This window comes from Astatotilapia calliptera, chromosome 20 (genome assembly GCF_900246225.1).
Source record: "Astatotilapia calliptera chromosome 20, fAstCal1.2, whole genome shotgun sequence".
NCBI lineage: Eukaryota > Metazoa > Chordata > Actinopteri > Cichliformes > Cichlidae > Astatotilapia > Astatotilapia calliptera.
This window is the reverse complement of record NC_039321.1, coordinates 6,431,765-6,453,645: the sequence shown is the minus strand read 5'-3', so window position 1 is coordinate 6,453,645 and position 21,881 is coordinate 6,431,765. Positions and strand designations below refer to the sequence as shown.

At 38.3% G+C, this 21,881-nt stretch overlaps 1 protein-coding gene across 1 annotated transcript in view; it reads left to right on the top strand.

Annotated features, from left to right (window-relative positions):
• The window catches only part of LOC113013209 (formin-like protein 13), a 53,330-nt gene that overhangs the window by 16,863 nt on the left and 14,586 nt on the right, over window positions 1-21,881 (top strand). Inside the window, exons 10-15 of the mRNA XM_026153930.1 lie at window positions 1,832-1,922; window positions 9,152-9,238; window positions 15,216-15,368; window positions 19,473-19,602; window positions 19,722-19,754; window positions 20,154-20,251. Of these exons, the coding sequence (XP_026009715.1) occupies window positions 1,832-1,922; window positions 9,152-9,238; window positions 15,216-15,368; window positions 19,473-19,602; window positions 19,722-19,754; window positions 20,154-20,251 (592 nt within the window). The remainder of the gene's footprint in view (window positions 1-1,831; window positions 1,923-9,151; window positions 9,239-15,215; window positions 15,369-19,472; window positions 19,603-19,721; window positions 19,755-20,153; window positions 20,252-21,881) is intronic.

Here is a 21,881-nt window from a genome sequence, read left to right as displayed (position 1 = left end):
TCGCCTTTCCCTTGGCTACTAGAAGTCAGTCTAATGGCATCGCTTCATGGGGCCAAGCAAGAAAACATGTGATGACATACCTGAACAAAGATCAAAAGGGAGAAGTACATATGACAAAAAAAGGAAATGTAACATAAAATTTTAAAGTCAGTCTAAAGGTCTAAATGTATGCGTCTTTTTCTGATGCTTAAACAACGACTGATATTAGAGATAGCTGCACTTGATGTGTTTTTACCTTTTTGACATGGCGACACGTCATATTCAACTCTTTACTCTTTTTTAAAGATTAATAAGTTGAAATAATTCTCAGGTTCATACAGTACTACTATTCTTAGTCAAATGTCGCTCTAAATTTCACACACGGGCCATACTAACAAATATCTCTATCAAAATAAAAACAAAAGACTGTAAATATGTACAGCTGACACAGTGTTGTTAACCAGTAGAAAATAAATTCATAGCTCCACATACAGCATACTGTTTGAGGATGGGCGCTTTTCCCCCTTGGCAATAAAATATTCACCGTGGCACAGAAAAAGATATCAGTTCTGGAATGAAAATTTCTGCTTTTGATTGTTGCCAAGGTTTTCTTCATTCTTGATTTTAAGTTGTTTTTTTTTCCATGTTCTATGATTTTTTTTTTCATTTTTAATTAGAAAACTATAAACTCTGTTATTTGTGTGATGTACTGTCACCACTCTTACCTAATGCTTGCACTGGGAACTATATATGCATCAGGTGGACATATTGTAGCTCCACGTGTGGAAGATATTAGGGTGTATTTGTTGACAGCACCATATCAACTTAGAAAAAAAATCTGCCTTTGTTCAGTTTATATATAATTGCTGATTGCTGTCGGTGGCCAGAAAAGTCCATTTCTGAACATTTATTGACCTTGGACAATGACAAATTACTAAATAAATTGACTTAATCTTCATTAATTACACTTGCCTGTCAGATTTAACCACATAGCTTATCTTTTATCTTCAGCCCCTGAACACATTATGACTAAAAGACAAAAGGCACATAAAAAGCAAACAAATCAAACATCAAATTTTGTAAAGGAATGTACGTGATATGAATGTAGGTGAGAAAAATGTGTAAAATTGATTAAAACTGAGAGGCATAAAAGCCTAACAAGACTAACCGTCCCAGATGACACACACATACAGGCAAATATGAAAAAAAAGGGAAATGAACATAGACATCTCATATGACATATGGCATATAAGCCCAGAGGCAAAAAAGAAATCAGACATCACGTTGGCACTGTTGTTTTTCCAGCAGCAGCAGATTTCTACAGGATGTTGAAGCAAGTCTCCCAAATCAGCTGGAACTTATTTTCCAACCACGTAGGAAAGAAAAGACTGATTGGCAAATTCACATAAAATTGAAGGACCCAGACTATTACAGCCCTCTAAACGGGCTCCGTATTTATCCACCAGATGAATATTAATGACTAAATAAGCATCGAGTTTTACGAATATATTTAGGTATTACTGATTACAAATTAAACTCAAAAGACTCGGATAATCTGAAGTGTCAGGACTATGTGAGTGTGGTTTGATTAGACCGGACAGACAGAGAGCAGACAAGTGATTGATTAAAGCTCAAAAGAGTATGAAATCACCTTTTCAGAACTAAGCCTCAGAGGAGAAAGGGGGGAAATAGCAGGACAATGATATACTCAAAAAATGTTTAAAACTGTTGTTTGGCAAGAAATGTTCATTGTGAAACCATCTGATTGGTTATTTTAACAGGTAAATAGCATCTGTATGTAAAAAGAACAGCAAACATTTTCTTCTTATTTATTTATTGTTTTATGTTTAAGGTATGTCCCCACCATGGAAGATGTGGAAAGGTACAAATCCTACAAAGGACCTGTAGCTGAACTGCATATTGTGGACCAGTACATGATGGAGGTACAATTTTTAGTTACATGTATCATCTTCATATGCAATTAAAAATTAGGTATACACGCTCATAACATACAAGCTCGCTAACATAAAACAATAGGAATGGTTACAATAAGATGCAGGCCTAAAACATCAGTGTTCAATAAAATAAACTTCTAACTTGTAGCTGATCAATACACACACTGCATTTTAAATTGTACAAATGTTACCACTAAATTCATTACAAACCAGTTTTTTTGACATCCTGCATTGACACTAAGCGTGACATTGTGGCTGCACCAAATGCACTCTTATTTTATAAGTTGCACTTAAAATTTAATGAGAAACACGGGCTTGTGCTTCATTGACGGCCTTCTTCATTCTCGGTGGCAGGGGAGACTGCAGTCATCAAACTGCTTTTGAGGCGCAGCCTGTTTCATTGCTTTGTAGAAATCCTCACACACACACACACTCGCACATGTGGATCATTTCTTTCTCTGTTTTCTGCTCTAATGCTGCAACGTTTCAACCACACATTTCGGATTTCTTGATTTTCTTTTGCCTTTGGTTAAATGGCTAAAACTGAATTTCCACTCACAGGGAATGGAAATAGATAACAAACAACTGCATCAAAAACAGGAATACAGTTGAAAATAGAATATAGTTTAGAACAGTTTATTTTTTTCAAGTTTCCACTTCATTGAGCTAATTATAATTTATTACTTTAGGAATTGGGAACCAATAATTGGTCATTTAGAAACATGATATTCCAATATAGTGGCATGATGGTTAGCACTATTGCCTCACAGCAAGAAGGTCCTGAGTTCAGGTCTGCTCGTGTTTGTTTCCTCTAACAATCCAAAACACATGTAGTTAGTGGGGTTAGGTTAACTGGTAACTCTGGTTACCAGAATGGTTTTCTGTCTATGTCTGTTAGCCCTGCGAAAGACTGGCAACCTGTCCAGGGCGTACCCTGCCTCTCGCCCTAAGATAGCTGGAATATGCTCCAGCCTACTTACGACCCTGACAAGGAGAAGAGGATGAATGGATATTCCAATATATTAACAAATGAGACATAAAAAGATTTTTCTCACATTTGCTATCTGAAGGATGTTTCTCTCATCTTTACTTTACTTTTAAAAATTTATTAGTCTTTGTGGCTAATACTAATAGATCACAAAATAGCCAATATGCCAATTAACCAATACCTTATGCTTTACTCGCTAGGTGTACCAGCACCACTTTTTGTTACCATCCTGTCCACTTCTCAAGTAGTACAAGGTTGGGAAATAGTAAAGCAAGTACCTGATCAGTGACCACATCAGTACCAACGTTCAGAAGTATCACTGAAAAAACTGTAGTGTTTTTCTGTGCATGCAATCCCTCCAAGTAGGGAATGCTATTGCACACACACACAGAAACATGCTGTGGAGCACACTGAAATTGAGCATTAAAGTTGAAGGTGGGAGTGTCATTTCTCACTGAGCCTTCTCCCCTTTACTGTGAACTTTACCTTAATGTGACCCCGCCATGCTGGGAGACATGCTCTTGGTACCCTGTACCTTAGCAGTGCTCTTGTCAACCGTGACAGGCAGCACCTGATGACTCTGTTCTTTATATTCTGTGTAGGAATACCAGCCATACTACAGTTACAAAAAGAAGGATTGGTTATGCTGTTTTTTTTTTTTAAACTTACTGCAGTTTGTCTTTTCACTTCCCAAAGAAATGCAAAGAAAAACACGACTTTTGTTTAACCCAGTTTGAACTAGGATAGTCTAAAGCACTGATTTAGAGAATGATACAGGAGGCTGTTGGCTATCCCAGCTGGTTACTGGGTAACCAGTTCATCACAGACCAAATCAGACAGAAAGAAAACCATTCACACTCAGATTTACACCTACAGCGATTTTAAAATCACCGCAAAACCAGTGAATGTCTTTATACTGCGCCCACGCGGGCGGAAGAACGTGCAAACTGTAAACAAAAAAGGGCAGCAGGATGAAAACCAGAACATTCCTGCATAACATAACAGTTAACTAACCACTGCACGAATTCTACCCTACCAGAATTACAATTACAAGAATTTAAATAGCAAATTTCAGATCTCACGATTAAAGCAGCATCCAATGCATGCTCATTTAGCACTTTGCTCACGAGAACTTGTTGAGTCACCTGCCTTCTCAGTCACACACCACGGCTGTCATGGCAGGCATCATCTGGTTATCACTTTCCAGCAAGGTTGGCAGTGATATGGTGGCTCGAGGTTGCAGCAGGGTTAGCAGATGAACAGCCAGAGCAGCCCACACTGCCACACAGGAATATTTGACAGTGTGTTTTTTTTAAAATGGGATTTCGTATGCAAGCCTGGGTTGAGTGGCAACACCTTCGTAAGCCTCATGTACTTCTGAAGGCTCTGAAGGCTCAAACCTCCATGCAGACAGGCTGGATTCTACTAAATAAACAACAAAATCAGTTTTATTTATTATTGTCAACTAACAGGTATTCAAACTAAAATACCATTAACTAATGTTCTGCGGGGTTTATTCATTCCAGACATCCACCCCATAAATCCATCCATCCATCCATCCATCCATCCAATCTCTTACGCTTATCCAATACAGAGTCATGGGGAAGGTGGAGCTTATCCCACAGGGGCACAGGGTACACTCTAGATAGGCCAAAAGACTGTGGCAGGGTTCACACAGAGAGAAAAGCTACCATTCGCTCTTGCATTCACACCTTTAGCCAATTCAGAATCACAGGTGAACCTAACCTAAGGCCAGAGTACCCATAGAGAACCCACCCAGACACAGGGAGAACATGCAAACGCCACACAGAAAGGCCCCAGCACCTTCTTTCTGTGAGCCAAACCAATCTAAAGTACCGTGCCATCCTAACACAATTTGAATATGTTTTCTATGCAAGACATGTGATAGTCAGTATTTATGCTTTTGCACCACACCTTGTACACACTTTACAACATGTGTGGTCTTCTGGTGCTTTATTGTATTTTGAAACTGAACATTATGTTGGAACCTTCAAGCAACTGTTTAATTATTCTCTGTTTACGGAGTATCAATAAAACTACTTATTGGATACAGCTGGAAGCAACAGTTTGGGAACCCCTGAGCTAATTTGCTCAATTTGTTGATTTCTGAAGTGAAAAGAAAACTCAAGCCCTGCAGCAAGCAGACATTAAAATGGAATACTCTTTGCACTGCTGTTATTTTATCTGAGAAACTTCAGATCAGTAATTTTGGTGCATAAAACAGGCACCTTTTGAAGCCAGTCCTTCTGTACTGAATTAGGAATTCCTCTTACCTTTCTTGAATAGCTCAACAGTATGTTGGATTTTGAAGTATGCAGTGTCTTGAGTGACTGCAGGACAACTGCATTCAGAATGCACTGGTATTTAGTGAAATCCATTCTTTTCTTTATCCCTGCATTACTTCGTGTGCTACAGGCTGCTTGAAGCAGAATTTTCTACCCAGTGTTTAACAGCTGACATTTCTCCCCATCAGAAACTGTTTAGTTTCATTTTTCTACAAACATAACGATTGTGGCCAATCCCCCCAAAAAACAAAAAAGCAACCCAATACAAACCCCCCAGTAACTAACTCAATTCTAACATCACTTTTTCTTCAGGCATTGACTTTTGTGATTAGTGTGTGTGTAAGATTTCCCACTGAAAACTCTTTCATACACAAGCAGTTTGTTCATCAGTGCTGCACTGTGAAAAGAGGGCATTAGCACTACTGTGCCAGCATGACTCTTCCACAGCTCCTTTGCAGTCATTGTTCCCAAACATGTATTGACCTCTGTCGTTTCCCTTAACTGACATTTCCTAATGGTGCTTTAAACAGCAGAAATAGGCTGCCGCAGAGATGACGTATTTTTGTACAGTAACCTGGAAGTTGGAATCACCTTGATAAAATGATAAATTCGATTATTTTTTTTAATAAATAACAAATGAGCTCTTGTGTTAACGGCAAAATAAAAAGTTCCGTGGGAGAAAAACTGTTTTTGATGAAACTTTATCAAATGTAAATAAGGTACTTTTGGTTGCTTCCTTATTTATTAAGTTGTTGCCACAGTGGATGGATCTGCAGTTTGAGTTTATACCCTTCTTGATACTATCTTCACATTTATTCCGCTTTGGGACTGGCACAAGAAGTAAGCCAGCTTATGAAGCTGAGCTTGTTTCTCTTTCCAATCTCAAACCCTTGATGCGTTAACCACTACACCATTAAAACATTAATATTAGGGGTATGTCACGGTTTGCGGGGCAGACTGTGTGGGGTGTGTGTGGAGGACCCGGGTGCGGACACAGATGAGAAGACACACTAAACTTAAACAAAAGGCGAGCCATTTATTTTGGCTGATAAAACATGAATACAAAATAAAGCAAAGGCAACAGGGCGTAAACTAACCTAAAAACTATCCTGGGAAAATTAAACTATGATAATCGTGACTGAACTGTGATAACTATGGTGATACACATGAACATGATTCAACCCAGGAATGTGCGAAAAAACTATGAACAACAAGTACATGAAACATGAACACAACCTGAGCAGAACCATGACATACATGGAACTTGAGGTAACGTGGTGGGAGGAAACAGACAATTCAACACAGACTGAATGAAACAGAGAGACTAAAGACCCACGTGGATGATTAGGGAAGTGGAAACACATGAGGGGAAACAGCTGACACACATGAACCTAATGAGGGGACGGGAAGTGAAACTAAATACATTACCAGACTCTTTCAAAATAAAACAGGAAACATGAAGGACGGAGACATAATACTAACTTGACAACATGAACCAACAAGGGGGACTGGAACATAAGGGGTGACGACGCGAAAGGATCTAGGTAAACAAAACAAACACTGAGCAACTATGAGCTTTAGGAATAACTAGATGAACTTAACATAAAGTAATATCAAAATACAAGAAGACTAAAATCCAAACTAATAACAGCAACAACAAGAACTAAATACATGTTTAATAATAATAATAATATAACTCAACAAATACCAAAATGAAGATAAAATGCTGGGTCACAGATCCAGCCCGTGACAGAATATAAACAAACTACACTGTGGTCACATGACTTCAGCATCTCTTAACCTGGTAAGACCCAACCCATCAAAAAATAGCCAGAAAATTCAGATGTTTTGGAACTGACATGTTTATTAACCCTTACAACAAAATCCTTTTTTTTGCTATATCATGTTCTGTATCATATATTTAAAAAAAGAGTTTTGTCCGTAGCATTTTGAAATTATGGCAAGCATTGATCATGTTGATGAGATAGAGGTCTCACAAACTCATGTATCAAATATGATACAAAGAGCATTAGACGGTTAAGCTTCTGTGTTGGATATGATGACAAACGTGCCTAGAAACTTGTGCAGTTTCATTTAACAAAACTGCTTTTTTCCAACACCCAACATCTGGTAGAACAACAGAGCCAAGAAGCACAACATCTTTTACAATCCTTACACCTTTTCTAGGATTCAGTTAGTTTACACCTTCTATCCACTGTTTAGATGTACCCACAGCTGCAACGTTTTAAGCAAACATTATGAAAGTCTCAATTGTCATCCTACTAAGTAAAATGAGGCCAGAAACAACATCAGAGAGACAGGGAACCTAAAATCTATGGAGAATTTGGAAACAGCAAAGATGGAGGTAGAAAAACATTAATGGGAAAAAAATGCCTTTTAAAATCTTATTTTGGGGCAAAGACATCAAAGCTTTGAAGTCTTTTTTTATCAGATTTGGATTTTGTGACATTTTTATATTTAATTGACCATTTAAATTAAAGGTCATTTAAATATATCTTCAAATAATTGTACAGATGGCTCCCAATGGCTTCTTCTAGTACATCTAGTGAATTAATAAAGTTGTACAATCAGTCTTCTTTTAGTCCCTATATATACAGTAGTTAGATGGCAAACAGTGCCTTGTCCACTCTCTTTTTGTTGTAAATGTTTTATGTCACTCTCATTTTATGTTAATGAGAGTGTGGGGAGTGAGTTGGAGGGTGGGGTGGGCTGTTTTTAACTATGTAAAGCACTTTGTGCTACATTGTTTTTTGTATGAAAAGTGCTTTATAAATAAAGATTGATTGATTGATTGATTAAATATAGAGTAGGTGCACTGTATAATAAAGTGAATTAAAAGTCTGTTTACAGTGTATAGTATACAGTTTAAGTGCCCAGCAAACATTTCCGTGCTGTAAATACAGCTTTACAGAGCAGCTTGCAAATCAGCAGAGTCTTGTCTTTGCTGTTGACAGTTGGAAATGGTCTGGTTATCTGCCTTACAGCTCTGAGTAATCACTTCCCTCTCAGGATGCTTGTGGACATAAGAGTGGCATCCTCGAAGCATATTTTCCATTGAGGTAAAATATATTAGGGATGAAGCGTAGGTATTTTTCTTAAAATAAATCAAATCCTACTCATGCTGTCTGTGTTGTCATACTCTTGTATATAGCAGTCTGTCTCGCGCTACAATGTATAGGAGGTTTTATCCGGTGTATGTATGAAAGCTGGCTATTTTTCACAAAGCGAAAGTGTGCTGTCTCGCAGTAGAAAAGTTGCAATGTTTTCGTTTTTATAATCAGATTTGGTGAAGATGAAAATTTCATCTTGTGCATTATAGAAAATGTTGTCAAAATACCTGAAAATCTGACAGTGACAAATAAGCAAACACTTTTAGTTTTTAGCCCAGGGTGATGTCCTTTTAGCGGTATTAGACTGACACAGAAGGATGTGTCATCCTCCACAACAGGGGAAATTATTACATGGTATAGATTTCTAACACTAATCCTGATACCTATCCGTAACTGTCCGTCAGACTAGGTGCCCTTTGCCTTTTGGGAGATGGTACCTGAGCATCAGCGAGCCAGTCTGACAATGAAGAATGATTTATTAGAGGTTAGCACAGACACAAAGGTCGACTAGGCAGCTCAGCCAATCGTTTCAAAGTGTCAAGCCTTCAGTTTCTCAGTTAAATCAGCCTGTCGACAGGCCTGCAGCTCTCTGCTTTTGCCTGCGGTAATCTTGAATCTGAGAACAAGCCTCAGCCATCCGATGACTGTATCTCCCCCCAGCATCTCCCAGCAGCTCTGCTTTTTAGATAATTCTGAATAATCACATGGAAATAGGCTGTGTGATGATGTGATAATTGCGCTCTCTTCTGTATATCCACAGCTCATTACCGTTACATCTTTTCTCTGCTACAGATGTGCAACATCGCCTACCTGAGCACACAACTCGACCTGTTGTTGACTCTGAGAGAGCTTCCGATCAGCATGAACGACCTGCAGCCCGTGAGTTCACTCGATCACCAGCAGAGTCAAATCAAAGGTCGAATTAGATGTTGAGCTGTGTTTAAAGTCTGCCCCATTTCTACAGGCTGAAAAAGGGTAAAACCACGAGACTGCACAGCACATAATCAAACACCTCTATGCAAATTTATTCTCTAATGCAAATGCTAATGCCCAGATACATCGTAGCTTTAGACATAAATGAAAAGAACATCTGTGCACAAAATACTATTAATACATGAAAGCTTTTCCCCCCTCTTCAGTTTGACTTTTAGGTTTTATGTGGCGGGTGAAGTAGTTTCTATTCTATTTGCTGGAATGTTAAGAGTCTTGAAAACACAAAAGCATGAGAAGCACTTTAAGACACTTTTCTTCATTTGACGGAGAAGAAAAGATGGCTCTTAATCAAATCAAGTTTAATTTTTCTGCAGGTGGTTTAAAACCACCAAAGTTTAAAAGAAAATCCTTATCAAAAAACCCAATGAAAACTCACTTTGGAGTTATCACAAAGGAAGAGATGTGGAAAGATTTATGACTTTTTCTTCTTTCTGCAAACTTCTAGACCCACTTCAAAGACAGACACTTTTAAATTAATACAGGTAAAATCAAATGAAAAAAACACACAGTCACACAAAGTTCCAACTCAAATATATATATATATATATCTATATCTATATTAATTTTAGTATCTTCTTAACCCTTACACGAACACCTGAAATGCTTTTGGTTTGTGTAGTTCGAGTATCCAGAGATTCCTGTTCATCATTAGTCAGACTGATCGTTAACACTCTTATCGCGCATTGTTGTTTATTGGCACTGGGGACTGCAGGGTGTAAAGATATTGCAGGCAGACAAGAATGCCCCCCAGCACCTCAGCCATTTTTTTATGTGATTCTCTCAAGCTTCTGTTTCTTTCAGCATCACTGCTTCAACCATAATCTCTTGTCTGCTGACTGTCTGAGAATGAAGAGAAACAATGGATAAGAATGATGGCACTGTAATCCATTGACTGTGACAGTAATTTTTCTTTGTCTAACACACAGGGACAAACATATTGTGTGCCGGCAAGATGACTCGACAAGAAAGATTAGCAATTTCATTAAGTTTCAATTTACTCTTGGCTTTTTGCTTCTGATATTGTTTTCTTTCTACTGTGTTATTAAAAAGGTCATTCAATCAAAAGCTTTGGTATTTGCGTACAGGTACACTGTGACAAAAAGGTAAGGTGCACTTCAGATTTAGGTCCTTCCTAGTACAGTGTGTTCAAACATTAGGGTCCTCGTAGTCGCAACATAGTTGCAAATCCTTGGATTCTCCAACACGACAGGCTTCTTAAGGCACTAACATTAAGAAGGATTTACCTGCCACCTGACAGACAGGACTTGAGGAGGGAAAATGGCAAAGTCACCACTGTGGGAATGCTTCTCACCTGTGATGTGCTTGTTGGTGTTTCACTGCAAGGATGACAGCTTTTACTCTGCATTGTGGCCCTAGCTTTTTCTTTAAACATTTGCTGTGCTCTGTGTGCAGCTATTTCAAATATACATATAAGAAATGCAAAGTCACAGAGCCAGAGCCATTGATGCAGTAGACAGGGAGGCATCACCTGAAGCTGTGATGTACAGAATGATAAAACCAAATGTAGTATTTTCAGTAGATATATAAATGGTGAACTATTCTAAAACAAGACACAATACAATCTTGTGTAATTTGACAGAAAGCCTTGCTGTAGTAAAAAAACACAAAAATAAAGAAAGCCTTGCAGACTTCATCTGAATGCACAAAACATCAAATATGAATATGAAACTTTAGCAACTTTAGCATTAAAGAAATATACAAATGTTTACCAGATTCACTTTATCCGTTAAAGGGAACTTATTATTCTAATTTTAACTCCATGTTTTTATTGTTGGATTCTACTAGACTTTAAATGATTGACAACTAAAAATAATCCTTATTATCTTATACCAAAGCTCTTCAGACCACTCTAGTTCCCACTTTAAGGCTACTGTCCCTTTAAGCCAGGTTTCTTTAGTAGGTGGGCGGGGCTTCTGTGCCTGCCATAGCCTTATTTGGCATACCCCTTTTTAACAGCATACATCTCCTGGAGCATTGGTTCAAAGGGATTAGTTGTAAATACATTGATCCAATTATATGAAACTCAGGTTTAACGTGGACATTCACCATTGTAACAATGGTAAATAAAAAAGCACAGAAAAGTATAATAAGTCATCTTTTCTCCTCAGAAAACAGAGACAATCTGGGAGGCTCGGCTCTGTTTTTCTTCTTTGAGTTCAGGTTGGGCTAATTGTCTTCTCTTTGTAACTGCGGTTTTCAATTACCAGTGGGTGTTCTTGGCCTCCTTGCTTTTGGAGCCAGCAGTGAGCCTATTATAGCTTGCAGCATCCAAATGAAATAAAGAACATATATTAGAAAACGTATCTGGACAAGCCGCACACAGTTAGGTCTATAAAGTTTTGGACATTTACATAGTTTCTGTAGTTTTTCTTCTGTGCACCAATACAGTGCATTTTAAATCAAACAATCAAGATGTGACTGAAGTGCAGGCTTGCAGCTTTAATTCAAGGGGTTTAACAAAAGCACTGCATTAACTGTTTAGGAATTAAAGCCATTTTTATACAAAGTCTAACATTTTCATAACCTCAGGTTTATATTGTTAAATGGTGATTATGAAGCAGTGTGTTTCAGATATTACAGAGTAACATGAAAGCAATGTAACAAGAAATATAACAAATTACCTTTTGCAGGAGAAATTAAGTTATGTACTGCTTTACTTTTAAGGGAAGTGTTCAGGTAATATGTGTAATAATAACTTTTTTGAGTAGCATCTCCAACAGTGATAACAGCAAAAAGGGGAAATACCTGAACAAACACGCACAAACATTTGACCCACAGCGTGCAATTAATCTGCATGAATGTAATTTCTTTATTGCTGCTTAGCGATGGTGGTGACTCTCAATGAGAACCCAATGACAATCGATAAGAGATTTTAAATTGGTAATCGAATCGATAAGTGATATCGATAATGGAATCGGAATGGCTAAATTCTTATCAGTTTCCATCCCTACTCAAGAACAGAAAGGCCAGATTAGACAGAAAACATGTTAAAGAGCCTGCTTGGTTGGGGAAAAAAGTCTTTGGAAAAGTGAAACAAGATTAATAAATTGTATCAGTATGATAAGAAGAAAGAAACAGATGATGATATGAAGTACATCACATTATCTGTCAAACATGGAAGAGGCAATGTTAACAGCATGGGTATGTAAGACTATGAGGGAAACCAGGCTACTAGTGTTTAATGATGGTGAGACTGCTGCTAGAAGTAACAGGATGTACTGGGCTGTAATAAGAGTGGATAGCACTTCACAATGCAAATGGATAATGACCCAAACCGTGCTACAAAAGCAACTCAAGAGTTGCTCAAGGAAAAGAAAGGGAATATTCTTGGATGACTAAGTTATTCACCTGATCTTAACCCAATAGAGCATGCTTTACAATTATTAAATACAAAACTGAAAGTAGAGAGACCCACAAGCAAGCAGCAACTTAAGGTAGCTGGAGTGAGTATCTCAAGAGACACTGCTTTTGGTAATGTCACTTCAGGCAGTGATTAACTGCAAAGGATTTTAATCAATTTATTTAAAAAAAAAAAAATATATATATATATATATTTAAAATTACTTTCATTTGTCTAATTATCTTTGAGCCACTGAAAATAGGAGACTATGAATAAAAAGGGTTGTGATTCAATGTGAAGTGATGCAATGTTTTTGTTAAACTTCTCGAATTAAAGTTGAAAGTCTGCACTTTGCACATCACATCTCGATTGCTTGATTTAAAATCCCTTGTGGTGATGTACAGGGTTAAAAAAGTGTAAATGTCTAGCAACTTATGAGGATACTGTAAATGTGAGACTTATGCTGTAGTAATTTTATTTTCAAACTGTATTTTCTGGTTTTACATTACTTTTCAAGGATGAGAAGTTGTTGATTTGGAAAATGCACTTGAAGTTAACTTCCCCACCTCCAATAGATAACAGCACACAGCTGCTTCCCTTAGCTTTTCAATGGGAAGCATCCACCTCCCACACAATGAAGGAGACAGTATGCAGCGGGGCTAGCCTCCACTCACTGCTGTTTGCTACATTATTTGATCAAAAATTGTAGAGAAAGAAGAAAACAATACATGAGAAAACAATAGTTTTTTTCCTTTGGAAAAGTAAACAACTCTTATGTCAACTTTCATGAACACTTCTGTCAGTGATATCATGGCTATGTTTTTTAAAAAAAATATTTTTTTCTGGCTTTAAAGTGATTAGAACATCAAACTGCTCAAAAAAATTAAAGTAACACATTGAAAACACATCAAATCTCAATGGAAAAAATACCATACTGGATATCTAGTATGGTATGAACTGGGTAATGTGTTAGAAAAGGATGGGCAGGCTTGTCCGTTTTGCTGAAATTTCTTTGCAGCAGCTCACAATAATATTCAGTATTTTGTACGGCCCTCACGCTTGTCTGACAACATTCAGACATACTTCTAATGAGACGATGGATGATGTTCTGGGGCATCTCCTCTTAGACCTTGACCGGGGCATCACTCTGATCAGAAACCTGGCGGCTTAAGTTGAACCGTCCGTGTGTCCCTCTGTAGATATGCCTTCCCTGACCATCACCAACCCACCACCAAACCAGACTTGCTGAATGATATTACAAGCAGCATAGCATTCTCCACAGCTTCTCCGCACCCTTTCATGTCTGCCACATTGTGCCAGATGTGGACCTGTCAATTCTACAATTCTGAAATTCTATGGCAAAAGGCATCTGGCCTCTACAGATCCGGGCATTGAGCACAGGGCTCACAAGAAGACGCTGGGCTCTCAGGCCACCCCCATGAAGCCTGTTTCTGATTGTTTGGTCAGAGACAACACCGGCCTTCTGGAGGTCATTTTGTAAGGCTCTGGCAGTGCTCAACCTGTTCCTCCTTGCACAAAGGGGCATATACAGGTCCTTCTGATGGGTTAAGGGCCTTCTACAACCTTTTTCCAGCTCCTTAATGTTCTTGACACTGTGCTAGGAGATACAGCAAAGCTTGTCCCATTTGAATGGATTGATGTACCCTCTGCTACGTAACCAACCAGATCAATATCTCAGATCTTTAACTGACGTTAATAATATAGTAAATATAAATAGTGTATATCAAATCAGAGAATCTTCTTAAAACAGGTTACAGTGCACTATGAGTTGGTCTTTATGCCATGGAGCTACAATAGTTTTCCATGTTACAGATGGTCCTGTGCAAAGAAGGTTTATATAATGTGTTCTGTATCTGGATATCTGGATATCTGGATATCTGCTTTCTGCGTTCTTTTCTCTTGTAACTGAGGTTGTCCCACTGGTAGATTTTGGGAAGTTATTCTTAAAACAGGAGCATATGGTGGGGGATGTTGTTGGCTGGCACGGGCTTATTTAGAGAAGCTAACTCTTTGTCAAGGACTATAATTCCCAAAGCATCAGCTCCTTTTTTCCCTCTAATACATCACTGGCAAAACCTTAAATTCCACTTTAATTTTTTCTCAATATGAATGCATATGCATATTCAACGGGATCTGTTTAGAGATAGTTAGACACAGAAATTGTGTGATATTCTAGGGGGATATTTGTACTTGACACAATTGCATACCAAATAATAATCTTGCCAAACAACCAGGTCCTGATTATTCATTTTATGAGGTCAAATGAGGTGTAGTGAGATGGCTGTTTATGTTTAGAGTATAAAATTGTAAAGCCTGGAGTTGTTTTTTTCGACTCTTTGTCAGTACAGAGAGCCTCTAAACAAGCTTCGGCCTTATTCCACTTTGCATTATTGTTGTGTGGCAAAATGAATGTGAGAGCCTGTATATGGGTGGATTTCAGAACAAATGACTTTGCTCTGTGCCCTTGTGTTTGTCTTCCAGCTGATTAACCAGAAGATCAGAATGTGCATGCAGCTGTACTACTGCAGGTCATTTGTTTCCGTGCTGGAGTACCTCCTCGCCATTGGCAATTACCTCAATGAGAATGCCGGGAAGGAAAAGGCCAAGGGATTCCGTCTCTCCTCCTTAACTAAAGTACGAGTCCACCACTGTTGCCTGACCTTTGATTGAGTTGCAGCACAGAGCTAATAAGACTACTCATTGACATACACAGCAGGGCTTCTGTGCATCTTTCAGTTTTTCTCTCAGTCGCTCTGGATTACTCAGGTCTTTGAACATATTCACTCTAACAGTTGTGTGACTGTGTCGATGAATGGCTTCGCAGGAGGAATGAAACTTTGCACAAAATATCGCCTTTAGTGGCTCAGTGTCTTAGAAATGAAAAGAAGTAGAGCAGGATGAAAAGGCTTGAAAAAAATGTAGAGACTCAAATGAGAATATCAAAACTACAATTTACTGGATATCACATGTATCTGGTAAATAGATGGCAGGAGCTGGTTAGCTCAGGCCTCAGTCACACAGGCCTAAACTGTCACTGGCCGGTGACAATCCGGTAACCGCTGATCATTGGGGGAAACTGTGTACAGTATTCCTTGACTATTTGGTAGGTGGTTGCTGAAGATTGTTGGGAGTTCCTAGTGTGAAATTGATTGCAAAGAAGTGTATGGCACTGCATCAAAATTCAATTCACTTCAATTTTATTTATATAGCGCCAAATCACAACAACAGTCACAACGACAACAAGGCGCTTTATATTGTAAGGTAGACCCTACAATAATACATACAGAGAAAAAAAACCCCCCAACAATCACATGACCCCCTATGAGCAAGCACTTTGGCGACAGTGGGAAGGAAAAACTCCCTTTTAACAGGAATAAACCTTCAGCAGAACCAGGCTCAGGGAGGGGCGGCCATCTGCTGGGACCAGTGAGGGTGAGAGAAAGAAGACAGGATGAAGGACATGCTGTAGAAGAGAGCCAGAGATTAATAGCAAGTGTGATTCAGCAGAGAGGTCTATTTACACATGAAAAATATATCAAAAATATCCTAATGAACCGTTTAGTCACTAGGAGATTGCTGTGGACCCCAGCAGTGGGCACTGAAGGTGATGGCTTGTATGCAAACACTCTCCAACTATTTGCCAACCAGCTGGGGAATACTTTTCCCCAGCAACTAAAAATTGCCAGGGGGGTTGCTGACCAGTGTCTAGACCTGCGTGACCGAGGCCTTATCAAATGGTAGAAACAGCCTTACTAGCTTTGCCCAAACCTGCCTCCAAAACGTAATTATTTACTTGATGGTTAGAAATATGATTCATCATGTCAGACTAGTGTACCAGCTGTCGGCTGGTAGTGGACAGTATATAAAAGGCAAATGGTAAGTATGTTCTGTTTTAAGCCTGTTTATCACTTTTCATTTTTAGCATCCCACTTCAATGGGATCACAGTGAATACATTTGCAAACCATGCTTTTGAGCACTAGCATAGGCTAATCACCTGACACTATCTTCAAAAAGAGTTACATTTGGTTCATAAAAACTAAAGTGACAACAACCAAAATGCAGCACTCAAGGCTTTAAAGCAATACTTTCCAAGCCAGCATGTGCCATGTTGGTTCCTGTATCCTATATGCACTGTCTGTGGCTTTAAACTATAAACAGACGGATTAGCGAAAGGCATCAATCTTTTCATCTAACACGGGAAAGACAGCAAATAAGTTTGTTTTCCAAAATGATTCCTCTAAGGTTGATTAAACCGATCAATGCACAGCTTTTGTCTAGGGTTTGCGACACTGTCTTTGTGTTTTTTTAAATTTAGTTTGAATCACTCTTTTGTGTTTATGTCTCTCTGCTGGGAATGTTTAAGGGGCAATGCTCTTGGCACAGAAGTAAAACGTCCTCTGCTCCATTTAATGAAGCCGAGGCCTTGTGTTGCCTCAGAGGTGTTTCCAGGTCTAATTGAGAAAAGTAAACTGTTGCTGTTTCAGACAGACTCTCTTCAAATTAATGGCTGACTGCCTCCAAGAAAAATGCATCGAGGTTATCTCAGATCTTTTTTTGGTTCTTTTTTCTTTTACTTGTGAGCATCAATACTTTGTGCATGTCTTGTATACGCAGTCCTCAAAGGCTGGCCTTGGCCTTAAATTGGTAAACAACATAACCTAAATAGAAAAAAAATCATTGGGAGCTGCTTTCACAGGATAAGAGAGGTCGTTCTTGAATTTCAATTATGCGGCACCATCAAATGTAGCGTAGCTTAAATCCGAGAGTCATCATTACCATTTCATACCAACAGCACAATTTCAAAGTAGTCACAGATAGCTAGTAAGCCTCATTCATACTACTACTATTAAACTCCATTCAAAATAATTCCCATAAACAGAAGTGACAACCTGTTAAAACAAGTATTTCATAACAGAGTTTGAAATGGCATCGTTACACCAGGGTAAAAGATTTTATATAATTAATTCAGGCATCTGAGTACATATGTTCTATTACAAATCCCTATATCCTAGAGAATGCACAACTTTGACTTACAATGGAGATGTGCCTGGAAAAAAAAAGTGAAGCTACAGTTTGGCAAAGACCTGCAATCGGATGAATAAACACAAACAGGAATAAAGGAATAATATTTTGTGAAAATATGGACACCACACGGATATTTTAGCCACACAATTTTTGGGGGGAGCAAGACTGATATCGTGAAGTGAAAATAAGAAATAAGGTTGACAGGCAGAATTAAACTTTGTAGTTGTAGTTTTCTCTTTACAGATACACAGCCTGCCACTGTAACCACAAAGTAGCCAACTTTAACCAGCTGTGTTCCAAATTTTATTAGGGCTTGCAATATTAATTTGAATGTTGGTGCTATAAATAGCTCTGCTTGATTGTCACATGCAAGAAATGCTGCTCTGGTGTTGCTGGTGTGTTACTGTTGCTCCAAGCTTATAAAGATGTTAGTCGTATTTCCAAGACCTGCAAACATATTTCCTTCCTTCCTTTTCACATTTGCTCTAAATCCTTTGTTTACTTTACAACATTCTAAAAATGGGTGTTTTTATATCCAATGGATGACGTAGTGTCTACATATATCCATGGTTAAAGTGTAAAATAGGCTTGTCTGCATGCTTGCTATTATTGAATTTGCACGGCTTTATAAATCAGACAGAGATATTGTAATATACATGTGTCTGCCTTTGTGCTACTTTTTAACCCTGAATCAACACAGTGTTTTATACATCTGGCCCTGGGCCTTTTGGAATAATGTGATCTGGACAGACAAATAAAAGATAGGATTGCAGACATGCTTTGGGCAGAATAAACACAGGTTCTCACAGAAATATCACACCAAGTGTGAGTGATGGTGGTGGAAACACTACGTACTGGGGTTATTTCACTGTGTCCGTGACTGGGCAGCTTGCAGTTATTGATACAACTCTGCATCATATCAAAGGATAATCTGAGGCCATCTGTCCAAGAGTCAAAGTGGAGCTTTTAACAAGAATTTAAGAGATCAAAAACACACTAATAAATCCACCTAGGAATGGTTCAAAAAGAAGAAACTGAGGGTTGTGTAATTGCTTAGAAAAAAAAGCCCAGATCTGAAATCCACTGAAAAGTTGTGGGGGAATTTGAAACACCCAGTACATGCAAGATAAAACATCTCAAACATCATGCAACAGAATAAAGTCAGCATGGAGGAGTCGTCAGAAATTTCAGAATTAGATAACAAAGGCTGGTGAACAAACCTGCAAATTGCTCACAAGAAGTTATTTCTGTTAATGCTCTCCTTCTGAGGCCAAAGGGGCACCTACTTTTCCACAGAAGAATATTACATGTATTGACATTTTTGTTGAACAAATGGCTGAAAAAGCTTTTTATTTATTTATTTTTGTTCCTTGCAGTCGTGTATTATTATAACCTTGAAACAGTTTCAGATAAAAGTGGATCAAATGTATGTATAGAGACATGTTAAAACAGCCAGAAGTGTCCTTGGGAAATGACTGTAAATTCACACACACACACAAACCTCCCATGGGTGTAAACACACTTTATGCATTATCCTCCAATTCTTCATTGGACCTAGAGTAACAAAGCTGCGTGTTTGCATCAGCACACACAGGCATGGATATAAAGAACATACGTACATGTTGTCCTTTATGTTGGAATCAGTATGTTGCATGGCAAGGGGACACAGCTCTGTTCTTCCCTTTCTCAATTTGTGTTTTCTCCTTCCCTAGCTCGTCCAGCTCCGTGGGACAGACAAGAAGTTCACCTTGCTTCATGCCCTTGTGGAGCAGATTATGTTGCATGAACCGTGCTTGGCCACTTTTCCCCAGGAGTTGGCAGAATTTGAAACTGTCCCTGGAGGTATTTGCTAGACAAGATTTGATCAAACCTGAAAGAAATCTGCGTGGCACTTTTTAGTTGAGGTCTGTTAAATGAAACGTGTATTTTCTCTGTGTTTCGCTGCCCCCTTTCTTGGATAGCTTCCATCAAAGGCTTGACCGCAGAAGTAGATGGTGAGTAGATCACATTTTACTACTGTGTCACATTTTACTACTGTGTCCAAAGACTGTTAAATTTGCTGAGATTGCTGTAATACTGACCCTCCTTTTTTGTGCCAACAAAGTTATTTGTGAGGAAGTGTGATCGTAACATTTACTCCATCTTCTGTGATTGTAGCTTCAGTATACTTTGTTGAAACGCCATGATCTCATTGTCTAGGGAGTGTAAGGTCTCAATCCAATATATTGTCTATATGATGACTTACAAAAACTTGCCACAAGCCACAAATACTGCACTCCACGAGATCACACAGGAGACAGCACCTGATTTAAAGCAGCTATTTACTTCGGTGCTCAAATATCATGGACGGTAACCAAGACGTGTGTGTGTGTGTGTGTGTTTCTTTTCTTCAGTCCTGAAGAATGAACTAAAGAAAATCACTCAGTATAGAAAAATGTCCAAGAAGAAAAATATAGCAGCTCAGAATCCAAACTTCTTCAAAGACCTGAAGGTAAAGTAGAAAACATTTTGCATACATAAAGATTAAATAATCATTTAAAATATGGCTGTCAGTCATTTAAAGTTTTAGGCCACATATCGTCCAAACAAAACTAAAAACAATAAACTTTCTGTTACTGTAAAGAAGCAGAGTTCAATTCTGCAAAGAAAGCAAAGTACTCAAGTTTGCTGGCTTATTATCTTACGTTTTGTGGTTTTGCAGGGCATGGATATTGCTTTTAGCAGTAAGAAATCTGTGAATCAGATGTAAGGCTTGGGTGAAATTGATCATTTTGGACGATATGATCGATTGTTGACTTGCAATCCAAGGCTATCTGCTGCACAATATAGTCAAAAGTAAAAATGATTATGCTCCTCCTGTTTTGTTTCTTAATCTTGCAAAGCCATCCTGTAGCCCAGCTCAGATTCTTTCACGGGCTGGTTCCAGCCTACAGGTCATGTGTGTAAATGCCTCGCATGTCCCATTATCATGGCAAACTGCTTATACGTGAAATTTCAGACATAAATTGTTCTTGTCCTTCAAAATTTAGTAAACATTTAGAAAATATTTAGTAAGCCGACTGCAAACTGTTTGCAGTAACACAAACTTTGGCAACATCATAATTATTCAGCTTACCGGGGTATTTACCAAGGCTAAGGACGTAACTAAAACCACCCAATGAGGATTTTTCATATCAGGCAAACAATGCAGCTCAAAAGAAAGTCTTTTTACTTATTTAGCTTTGCTGCTGAGGTTGGAGCAGTGATGGAAGAGAAGACGCCTGCACAAATGTGTGTGTTCATCCTACAAGAAGAATGCTTTATGTGAGAAAATAATTCATTTGCATAATGTCATCAGAATGGGTTGAGAAAAGTGTGGGAGATGTTTAGGAAATCTTTTCAACAGTTCTGACTGAATCATTTCTGCAAATGGATAAAAAAAATATCTAAGTATTGCTGGGTGCTTCAATCATGTCGCAGTGGACTTGACCTTCTGTTAAACATTATAAGTTAGAAAAATACACAGAAAGACCCTGACGAAAACCGAGTTGTAAACTTTTGCAAACAATAACATGTTGTTAAATTTCTGTTCACTGCTCTGCTAAAGCAATGTTATTATGAATCTTTTCATTTCAATTTTCTCCCTCAGTCAATGTTTCTGGTAAAAATTACTGTTTTTTTCCTCAGGTTAAATTTATCATTAAATTAAATCAGGTAGTAACATTGTATATACATTTTAACTCCACCGTTTCCTTACAAATGTGGTTCTTCAGAAAATAAACAAAATTAAAAGATTGACCATATTTAAAAGCATTTTTAAAATCAATATAATTATTGCAATCGAAGTTATAAAGACTACGAAGACAGCAGTTTCGACTCCAGGTTGGAAACTCAAACGTGCATGGAGTGACTAGATCCTCACAAAGGAAAGCTGTTTTTCACATGAACAAATGAAACCAGTCCTTTCTCACATGTAGACCACAGCAGGAGACAGTTTGCACCAGCCATGTTCTCCCTGCTATAAATGCTCTGTTTGTTTAGAAGAGGGTGCTGCCTGAGTAAAGCGCACAAGAGGCAGTACACGGGACACTCATTCACCAGCTCTGAATCCACTTAACTAATATCTGTGCTGTTCTCACATC